Below are 11738 nucleotides of genomic sequence, written 5' to 3' on the forward strand. Positions count from 1 at the left end.
AAAAGCATTATTTTTAAACACTTCAGATTATTTTATTCTTTTTTTTTTTTTTTTTTTTTTGGTTTGTGCTATTAGAAACAGTTCCACTTCACATATTTTTTTGCTTCTAAAATTTCACCTGTTTCTTATTCATGTCATTTTTCTTAGAAGCAGAAATGTATGAATTACAGACGGAGTAAATGAAGATAGTTCAATCTTTAGGAAATGGTATACTGCTGAGAAGAAACAGATGGGGAAAAACAAAAGCATGCATAAATAAAATTGTTCACACATAGGAAGAGTGTTCTGTTTTACAAAGGAATACCAGGGCCTGTGAGGTTTTGCAATAATGATGGAGGATGAGTGCATTTCATGGAGTGATTATTGTGAAATAGATTGACAGGAGGTTCTAAAATGGTCTCAGTGTCTTGTTACTAAATCTGCCTCAGTTCTGACTCCTAATTGGAAGGAGTGAGCTCTTGGTCCACCCACAGTTTTCCTCCCCCAGCTGTGGGCTCTGTCCCCGTGTGTCACATGAAGTGTTAGTTCATCAGCTGAACACAGCATGTGAAAAGCAGCTGCCAGGAGGAAGTTCATGTTGGGTCCTGTCGGATCTGTGTTTTTTTTTCTGGATTGTTGGGTTGGGTTTTTTTTTCCATTTCCCAGACCACCCCAAATGATGATTTAGATTTGGTCAAGCTGATGTAACCGTCCTAACACCAGGAAAATATTATTTTCCTTTAAAAGTTTGGGGAGGGGGGCAGGGGGAAGGGGACATGAGGGTGAGAATGTTTTTGCATGGTTCTACCCATGGATGTGAAAGCCTAAGGCTGAAACAATAAAACAAGTTTTCTAATACAACTTGTGCTGGATTACAGGTTTCAGTGTTATAATTACAGCGTCTGTCCCAGTTCATGCAGAAAATAAATGGTTTAAATGCTATTAAAGCATTCTCACTATGATAGTAAAACTGTGGACTCTGTCAGTTGTAGGGAAATCTGATCATTTTATCAAGAAATTATTAATACAAAACATTAGTTGTGAATTGTCTAAAGAATGCTGTTGTGATGGTTACTCATCTGCCCTTAGTGCTGGAAACTTGGTAGCCTCTTTTGAACCTCCAGGGCTGTGCAAGGTTACATTTCTAATGTGAGAACATATTTTATTTGCTATTAATTATCGAGAATATTTGGAACACTCTCTTCACTTAAATCTTATGATAAAAGACTTTCAAGATGAGACTTTGTGTAAACAACAGATTTGATCTCTCAGGCTGTAAGGTGATTTTTCTTGCTTTGTTGACTTCAGTGAAATCAGATAAAGGTACACTTCTTTAATATTTCACTCATCTGAAAGTACAGTATGTCAAAAGTAACCTTTAAAAGGTTTTGCTGTATCTGTCAGTGGTTATTGATTGGCCTGGTCTTTTCTGCTTCCAAAATAAATGCCTGGCTGTAGGCTGGATTATCTGCCAGTGAAGTTTCATGTCATATCTCATCACTGATGAACACTTAATTGAACTTTTTTCAAATAGTTTTGATGGCTTGAAAGTTGATAAAAAGCAGCATCCAATTATCTCTCTATTTCTGCAAAGGAAAGAAAAATAAAATACAGTGATGTTGTCTTTGTGCACTGGCAGTTTTTTTTCTGGTGACATTCAGAGGCAGTGGGCTTTGAGGATATCCTGAGCGTTCAGATTCAGATCAGACAGATTCCTTGGCCATTCTGTTAATGCTTTTGCAGTTTTCCAGCATAGTCAAATTGGAAATTGCCCCTGCTGACTTTGTGGTTGCTCTGTTTACTCTGTAGATGAAATTTTGGAGGTCTAGACCACAGTCATAATGTTGATCAGATTGTGGTCTTGTTTATCACAGTCACTGCACTTTCAGGAAATTATGGTTTTTCTGGATTTACTTTTTTTCCTGAAACATTTTGAAACTGGACATACTGTATATGCTGCAGTAAAGTGTAGAGGTAAACTACTGTAGTTATTATATTTAAAGAGTACATTTACAGCAGCAGATCCAAGCCTGGGGTGCAAATCACTGCATCTGGAGTTTGGATGCAGGAGTAAATAGGAATTCAGTCCAAACTGCATGAGAAGCCCAGTCCTCTGCAGTTAGCTGTAAGTGCACCAGTACCTCAAAATCCAGCCTTTAGTGGCTCTCTGCCAAAAAGTGCTGTGAAAACATCAGCACACAGACAGATATATAAATGAGCACTTCTTGAATTGGAGGACACCACTGACAATGATGGCTTTTTGCTTTACTTTCTAAGGAGGTAAAAGTTGTTAAAACTGTTCTGTTAGAATGCCTTTTAATAACATAAAATACTAGTTCAGTATCTGTTACACTTTATTACTCAAGATATAACTGTTTCCAAAATGATAGTTCATAGGCTTTGAGATTTGTAGATAAATGTGCCTCACTGAAATAGTATGTGGTTGATTGTACACTTCACAAGGAATGGTGTTTTCCAGTGCTTTACTCTAAAGTAAAGAAAGCAGCTTTAATAGAGACAGATAGAGACAACAGAAATGAGAATTGCATCAGTGTGTGGCAGCAGTGTGTCAACTCCATTATTTAATTAAAAAAAACATAATACTGTAGCTGTGACTATCTCTGAGAAAACAAATAACTCTCAAATCTAGAGGATGAATAAGGCTAGCAAGTTTTCAAGTTAACTACCTGAGACTGATAGAGGTATACAAAGTATTCTGAATTGGCTTCCTGATTTAGATGTTCTTTCTTTCACAAACAGGGATTTCACTAGAATGTTCTAGAATATTAAAATAAATGTAGTAAAAATAACATCACAGTTAAGATATTTTAGTGTAAGTATAAGGCAATATATTTGTTAAATGAAAGTCAGATGAGGAAATCAAACTTCTTACCAGTAAAAAATGTATTTTAGTTAAAACAGCAACTTGTCTATACAATACTTTAGTTTTACCTTTGGTGTAGGTATAAGAAATGGTCTGTCTGGTTCCCACTAAAAAATTGAAGTCAAATGAATCTGTAAATTGGAACTAGTTAAAATGTTTATGTTGGCTCTAAATTAACTGATTTGCTTAACATATCTTCAGAAAACCTTTGGCTGGTTTTATTTTTTTTAACTAGACCTTTGTTTTTCACCCTTGAACTTTAATTTTTGTCCCATGAACCTTAAAGAGCACTCTCCTAGAGAGAAAATTGATAACCTTTTTCAGAGATGTATAATTTGAAAATTCTGGTTCTTTAGAGTAATTATAGGACATTGCATTCTGGAAACCTGAAATCATTTATGCTTGGTAACTTTTTCTATGTACGTTGTTGGTGGTTCAACAGATGCATAAACACAGCATTAAATTAAAAAATAGTGTGTCTTGGATGTTTCCAGAGTAACACTAAAAAGAAAATAAGAACTAAGGAAAAACAGGGTAATTTTGAAACTGTTTTTATGGTATTTTCCATTTTCTGAATTTTTTCTCTTTAGGGAAAATGCTAGCCAGAGATGCAGGTCAACTGCTCTGCGAAGAGAGAGCATTACCTTTCTCATTAGTGAGCTTTCTCTGGGTTCTGGGAGAGACACGTGAAGTGCTTGTGCACTTGTATGGACATCCCCTCTTCCCAGAGCCTGTCCATCTCAGGTGCTGCAGCACCAGCCTGTCCTCAGGACCCACAGGCTTCAGACTTGCTGAGATTTGTGAATTTGTCTTCTCCCTCTCTGATGCTTCAGTAAATTAGGGTGAAAATGGGGTATTTTCAAACAAGTGTCAATTTGTAAAAATCCTGTATCAGCCAGTGTTTTACATCCATTGGCCTTGCAAAGAAACAGGCTGGAAGTTAGTGGCATCCCACTTTCTTCACACAAAATCAGAAACATAGGAGCGACCATATGAAAGGTCTTACAACAGCCTGTTGGCATGTTAAAGTCTCAAGTTACAGGTTTTCATATGGTAAAAGTTCAAAAACAAAATAGGAGAAAAATAGGCGAAACACTCTACCCATACAGTTCAATGTTAATGCAGCAATGAGCACTAAAGCTTAATTGAACAGGGTGTTAGAATTATCTGACAGCAATTTCTATTGTGACAGCAAATGTTACTTTAAAGCTTATCAGGACCTAAATCCCTTTAATTTACAAGATCTATGTTTTCATATTTTATTCTCTCTCATGACATCTACAGGATTTGTATTTGTCCCTGGCACAAATGGTACACAAATATTGTGATCTTTCTCCCATGGGATCATAATTCTGCCTAATTTAAAGCACCTACCCAGCTAGCTGGAACACCACAAACCCAACAATTACATTGGAATCTCCACATCCTAAACAGTAGGAGATCCATGTGGATAGACACATGCTATGTGCATTTTCTTCCAAGGAATGCTACTGACCACTTCAGAAGCAGCTCCTGGGCTGGCCCTCCATTTATTGTGTGTTTCTGTGTTTTGTGAAACCCGGGTTTCAGCCCTGCTCTCTGTGCCAGGGAGAAGTAGGTTCCCTGCAGGAAGAGGGAGTGCTCTGTGCATCAGTCCTGCTTCCCCCATTGATAAAAGGATGATTATACTGCCCTGTGAAGCAATTTCTATTTAGCCTTGCTTTCCTTAACTACACTTGCCATGTTCCTGGCATAGGCTTTAAGTAGATACTAATTAAAAGGAAGAAGGAAAAAGTTTAGTAGGTTCAACACTGAAATTTATGCATGGAAATCTGTAACATTTTTTATAGAGCTTTTATAGGTCTGTCCATTTTGGCACACAGTTGAGCTTGGTAGTTTATGATCAATCTTTTGGAGCCATCATCCAGGATCAGTATATTTGATTCTTGATTTCAAAGCACTCTTCAACAGTAGGAAGAAATTTTCTGGATAGCTTTTATTTTTGTGTTTAAAAACCCAAGAGACTATTGTGACTCTATGAAGAAATTGTGTATGTACTCCTGTTGCTGGTTCAGTAGAAGCAGATTTTTGTAATGGCATGCTTTCATTTCTTAGTGATGTCTTTTCCATATTACCAATGTTGACTGTCTCCTTAAGTGTCAGTAGCTCTTGAGTTGCAGTTGGATCCTGTTTCTCCCTTTCCTGAAGATCTTACTGCCTCTCTAAGTGGTCACCACTACCCCTTTGGTCCTGTTGGTTTTAACTACTGTTGTATTTGCTCCCTCACTTACCCCAATCAATGGTGTTTAAGTGCTTTAACAAACAGATTTTTTAAAATAATGTCGCTGCCTGGTTGCAGCCACAGTGTGGAGTCTCCCGGCTAGCACGCTCCCTGTGGCCGGAGAGCACAACAGGAGTGGCTGCCCCCAGGTCTTTTCTGAGTCCCCTGGGGTGGCAGTGCCCACAGGGGCTGGCAGCTCCCTGTGCCTGGCTGTGGTGTGGGTAGCACAGCTCCCAAGCATGGAGAGGGGCCACTTGTGCAAATTCCAAGGTAATTTATTACCCAGGAGGGGTCAGGGACAAGTAGGCACAGGAATGAGGGTGGCAGCACATTATAAAGAGGGGAGGGTATGAAGGGGTGGAAACAACTCACATCCAATGTGGAGATATTAGGGGAGGAGAACACAACTGGGATAATCCAGTGAGGGCAATCCAGGATTTACCAGTCCAATGAGATACTAGGGAAGGGGCAATAGACAGGGAACTTTGGAGAACCAAATGGGGATGGCTATGATGACAGACAGGGAGGTGGGCAGCACAGCTTGGACTGACAGAACCAATTAAGGGTACAAGGGGAGGAACAGGGAGATTGTCACTTTGAGGGACAGTCAGGTGTCAGGAAAACTTAGAAGAAACCTGGGAGAAACCATTGTGAGGGGAAGGAATAGGGGATACAAGGAACATACGAACTGAAACTACCCAACATTAAACACCTAATCCTTAAAACAAAACATTGTAAAATCCTAGAAAAACACACACCGCTACAAATAACACAACTGAAATAAGAAATGAGGTGATAACACAGACTGCTGCCTTAGCAGAGCTGGTAGTTCAGTAAACTGCAGGAAATTAGCCCAAGTGGCAGGTCATGTAACAGAGTCCTGAGTCTGTTTGGTTGCATCCTCCATCTTCACTTGACACTACTGCTACATCATCCCTGCAGACTTTAAACAGTGTTTTTATAGCAGTTCTGGTTACAATTTTTTAAGTTCAGAGGCTCAGCTTTGGTTTGAGGTTGTTACAAATGTAGAGTCTAGACTTAAAGTTTTAGTTTCCATATAAAAATAACTCCACAATTTGGAATTAATGGAGCTGAGAACTTTTAAGAGTTTGTCCCATGTTGTGTGGGTTTTTTTTCTATTTGAAGTTGTCTTGAGTTTGGCACATGTATTTTAATGTATCATGTGCCTGTAGTTTGAGAACACATGAGAATGTCTTCTGTACTTTAAGTCATCTTTTGTACATTTTCTATACAACCAACCAGTGGTCTTCAGGCTTTTTGCCAAGATCTTTCTGTGTTTCTAGGAGCTCTGCTTGTGTCACTGCCAGAGTTCACCTGTAACTACTGCAGCCTATTTTAATAGCACCAAATACTGCCTGCCTTGGTTTTCTGAGATACAGCCTCCACCCTTTCCTTTTCTAATGGCCTGAGCCAGATATACTCATTTTTTCACCATTGTGTCATCTGTTTAATGGCTGGTTTTGTATCCTTGCAGCTGCTAAATAAAGTTGTCTAAACAGTGTATGCTTTAGAGGAAGAAGCTCAGATTATGGGGATACGTTTAGATACAGGAGGAACACCTTTAAAAATTATAACTGGAAATAGTTACATAGTAAAGTAGTCTTGTAACTTTTTGCATCAAATGCAGTATACTTGCACGCTGTCTTCATTGTTGAGAATGGCTCCAGACAACAGTATAAAAAAATGGTAGTAGGTACGCATTGAAGTCAGCAAGTAGAAGTTGGAATTGGTGTGCATCTCCTCTACCTGCCATAAGATACATAAAGTAAAGTTGTGAGTTCTAATAATAAATTTTTGCATTGGTAACATGAGCTTACTGCTGCTTAGTTCTGATTAAATAAAAATTAAAGCCTTCTAAAATAGTTTTTTATTAGAGATATATAGTTCAAGTTTACAGATACATATTTCAAGATCATAGAAAACTATTGTACTGCAGACCAGCCTCTTTCATAACCTCGACAGAATATTATATTGCACCATATTCCAGTCTTGTGGTTAAGACCGAACATATTTCTGGAAAGACATAATTTTGCTGCTTAAGACTTCGAGCAGCAGAAATGCCACTATGTCCCATAGCAAGTTATTGATTATCCTCACTAAAATTTTTTTCTGTTTCTATTCTGACTTCTAAACACTTCATATAGATGTAGAATTTGTTTTTTCCATACATATTTATAAACAAACAAAACCCAGAACAGCTGTACATATATGTATGCATATCTATAGGAAAATCTAGAATTTTTCCTATATATATGCATGATTGAATCAGTTCTCAGTCTTTCAGATGACGCTAGAAAGACTGCATGGAAATTGTTCTCAATACTTGCTTGTCATAGCACAGGGAGCTGTCTCTTTAGGCTTCCAGGAGTCATTACCATGGGCAAATCATTCTTGCCTGTAGAGTTACACAACCAGCCAAACAAAAATACGTACTGGGAAATAAATGTGTTTTCAAATATACAGAAAAAGATAATTGCATAATAACATCAAATAAAATCATTTCTTGTTAATTAATTGGGATATTTTTACCAAAAACTGGATGGGAAAAACCCCCGTATTTAAAGTAGCAATGAAGAAAATAGATTTTAAGTAATACTTAAAGGATTAGTTGCCTTCAAAAATCTGCTGGTGCTTTTCTACATTTATGTAGTTGTTAAAGCATCCTTGCAATGTGAGTGATTTGATTCAATTTCTGCCTAAAGAAATCTGCATGTTCCAACCTTCCAAGTTTTTCCACTCTTCAACAAAGGTATCCTTAGAATAATGGCCTTTAATCTCTACTATTGAAGCTATTGCAGTCTGTCTGAAATAATGAAATATTAAATTAGCCAAAGAGAGAATGAGAAAGTCATTCCTGAATTGAGATGTCATGGATCATGTCTCCTTCTTCAGGTTCAGATACCAGGCTTGCTCAGTATATAACTAGTTATAGTCTACTTGTGAAATACATACTGAGAAAGATGGTATAATTGTCTTTATTGGTATTTGGTTTTGTTTAAGAAAAAAATCCTTGTATAATCTTTCAAATAGGCTAAATCGGTTGTAAGAGGCAATTTTTAGAAAAATCGGTTGAGTTTTCCACTATCAAAAGGTTTGTATGTTCTTGCATGAAGTTTTCCCCCAACCAGAAAGAGTTCACATCCCAAAAATGCACTTTGTTATGCCAATCTTCCTCTTAATATCAGCATTTTCACAAGCAGTTATATTTGCATTGTTCAGGTACAGTGGCCTTCCTACTCTATTTAAAAATTAATTTCAGGAAGCTAATATGACTTAAAAGTTTCTTAGGGCTCCTTACAGTTCCTAATTGTCTGGGATACTTTTATGCTGTTGAGGAAGGAAGGATCATCTCTAAAAATTTTCAGTAGTGTGAGAACTTTAATGGCATGTTCAGAGCTTTCTCTAAAGCTAAATGGTACAAGCATTGTAACAGATTCCACGGTTTTATGTTTAAATGATAATGTAAGTTTTATCTAATATTTCAGAATTTCTTATGTTTGGAAACAATGCAAGTTGAACATTTTCTAATCCCACCATATCCATTCTTTCAGGTAAGGAACAGTCTTCAGGAGAGATAAATATGCACCCTGTCTCAGCAGCTCCACTCTCTGTGTTTAGCAAAGAATCAAACTCCTCAAAACACAGCGATCACCATCACCATCACCACCATGAGCACAAGAAAAAGAAGAAGAAACACAAGCATAAGCATAAACACAAACATAAACATGATACTAAAGAAAAGGAAAAGGATCCCTTTGTTTTCTCTAACAGTCCAGCCAGTGCACGATCAATCCGTTCCCCGTCCCTTTCAGACTGATACCAGTGACTTCTCTGGAGTTCAACTTGCAGTTCTCCTGGAGTGGTTAGAAGGATGTACATAACTGTAGCTTCTATCTTTTTTTATGGAACTAAGAATATATGAATTGTCTTAGCAATTAAGCAGCTCTGCCACCTTTGAAATCTTCTTTTTGCATGCGTGGTTATTGAAATATGATTCAAAAAATATGGTTTATTATTCTGACTCATTTTGTATTTCACTGTTCTCCACACCTCCCAGTCTTTTTTCCATTTTAAACAAAGAAAACAGCCCTTTATGTAAGGGCCCCATGTCCACTGGCAACCCCCTGCACATCACGCTTACCATGTGTATAGCCAGAATCAATTATGGTTTAATCCTTTGAAGAATGTTAGAGGCAGAGTATGTTTTAAGCAGATGCCAATTGCCAAGCCTTTGGTGACAGAGTGTTTCCAGAGCAGTATTGTATAACTAAGTGTAGATCGCCTCAAAAGACAGGGATTTTCTTCAGTCTTCAGTTGACCTGTTTTCTTGCTTTAACCATTGCAACATAATGTCAGACTTCTAAAAGAACAACAGTATGTAGAACATGTGCATTTTTCAGATACTAAAACTCTTGAAAAATTCCAGGCTGCTTTTAAGCTGGTGGTATTTATTATGGATATGAGCCTTTTAATATGATTAAATTCTGCAATTGTTTTTGGAATTTTAGCAAAATGCATAATGCATGTTTTGTCCTGTAATCAGGCTTTTAAAAATCCAATAAAGTTTGCGAATTATTTTGACAGAGGTAGGATTTTTTTCTTCAAGCTTATATTGGAATATGCTTTTGAAAGATGTTTGCTAAAATTTTAAAAATTCTGAAAAGTTTAAAAATTAAAATATTGAAAAATACATCTTTCTTCCTCCTGATGGGTAGTTTGTTTCAAAGCAAGATCAGCTCATGAATCCACAGGAAAAATATATCAGTAAATTAAACTAGCTCTGGGACTTGAAATTATGGATATTTTTAAATTTCTTTAGCTGTGGTTTATGCAGTGTACTATTTACAACTAGGAAGGGCTTTATTTGAAAGCTTAATTTTAAAGAAGTTTCAATAATAGAGATAAATAATCTCTGCCACTTTTTATCTATTTTCTTTATGTGTGTAGAGGCAGTGTTTTATTTCCATATACTGGTTAGCTTCTGTTGCCCAGAGTTAACATAGTGTTCTATAAGATGGTTGTAGTTGGGTTAAATATTTTTTTATCAATTTTCACAAATTTTCATGAGAGACTGATTCTCCTTCTTAGAGCAAAGAGAGAAAGTTCAAGAGGGACCCAATAAGACGTTTTTAAAGCCGTATTCTGTTTCATGGAAGTTAATAAATACTTTTATATTCTATACCTGCTGGTGAATCCTGTAGTTCTTGGAATAAAAAGTTATCTGTAGACTAGAAAGATGATAGGCCAGGTATTTTGCAATATGCATGTACTTACTTTGTTATTCAAGCACCATATCCTTTTAATGCTGCACAGATAGTTGTGCTAATCATTGCAGGTGGAGCCCGTTTGGGCTGGATTCAGACACAGTGGCCCTGGGCAGCCCTGCAGCCTCTCCTGATCGCTGCTTTGCCGTGTCAGGGGGAGCCCACCTGGGTTTCCTTTTAGCAATAACTGCAAGCTCTTGGAGCTTAGGTGAGCTAAAGGTGCAAGGGGAACACCTAAGCATGGGCTGGATGAGGTACTGAGCATGTTTTGGGTACTTAGCATGTGTGCAGCTCAGCTCTACACTTCTTGTGAGACAGAGTCACAGCTCAATGGAAATATTCTGAGGTGTTTTTCCCTTGGCTAAGCAGTGATGTAACAGTGCCAGGGGTGTTTGTGGGAGACCTTGGCTAATAAGCAATGAAAGCTGGCATTGTTTGGAAGATTGAAGGCAGATGCATTTATGTTTTAAAAATGAGGTCATGGATAATTTAGACTGGTGTAGTTTCTACTTTCAGAGATGTGGATTTACACTCTTAGGCTGAGGGAAAACATATTGTTCAGTGATACAAGCACAGAACTGAGGCAGAGCTGTAGCACAGAAATTCTGCCATCAGAGGTTTTGCTGTATGACTAAGTGAACTATTAAATACATGCTGAGACAATATGGTGAAGATTCTGCCAACAGAAAATTGGAAGGTAGGGGAGGGAGGGGAAGAATCTGAAAAAACTTTCTAATGCAATTTCTGAGGTTACATCATGTTCCTGGTTCAGAATATCCATTAGTGTATTTGATGGAATACAAAGTTTGAGGTCTGCAGGAGGTGCAACATGGACAGGCTATGTTCGGAAACTGGTAAGCATGCTCAGATATCAGAATAATTTGGCAGATTGCACAGGTAATTCAAAAAAAGCAAACTGAAATTCACAAATACTGAACACCAGGGAAAAGGAAGTGCATGAAAGCAAGCCATTCTCCCCATCTAGTATGGTGCAGTGAAAAAAAAAGCATCTGCTTGCACAGAGGTGAGCAGTTTGATACTACTGCAAAAGTAAAAGTCATTTAAGGATTAACAGGAATTTTTAAATTTTAGATGTGAAAGTAATTGTTCTATTGAGTGCCAGTGATTTGGGGCAAAATATTTTAAGAAGTAAGTGGGCAGATGGAAACAAGAGGTAGCATTGCATATAAGAAAATACTGAGTATTCCTGGTCTAGAATAAATGAAGTCTGAGGGAGGAGATTGCCCTTCACATACCTAAAATACTGCTACAAGAAAAAATGTTTATCAGTTGTTCTTGATATTTCCTTTGGGAAGGGAGGTATTAGCTT

At 37.5% G+C, this 11738-nt stretch overlaps 1 protein-coding gene across 3 annotated transcripts in view; it reads left to right on the forward strand.

Moving 5' to 3' along the window:
- TAF2 (TATA-box binding protein associated factor 2) overlaps positions 1-10323 on the forward strand; it is a 61379-nt gene extending 51056 nt beyond the window's left edge. For all 3 annotated transcript variants that reach the window (XM_077782289.1, XM_077782284.1, XM_077782283.1), the window contains one exon: positions 8696-10323. In XM_077782289.1, coding sequence (XP_077638415.1) covers positions 8696-8961 — 266 coding nt within the window. In that variant the 3' untranslated portion in view covers positions 8962-10323. The remainder of the gene's footprint in view (positions 1-8695) is intronic.
- Positions 10324-11738: the final 1415 nt, after the last annotated feature.

This window comes from Lonchura striata, chromosome 1 (genome assembly GCF_046129695.1).
Source record: "Lonchura striata isolate bLonStr1 chromosome 1, bLonStr1.mat, whole genome shotgun sequence".
NCBI classification, from domain to species: domain Eukaryota; kingdom Metazoa; phylum Chordata; class Aves; order Passeriformes; family Estrildidae; genus Lonchura; species Lonchura striata.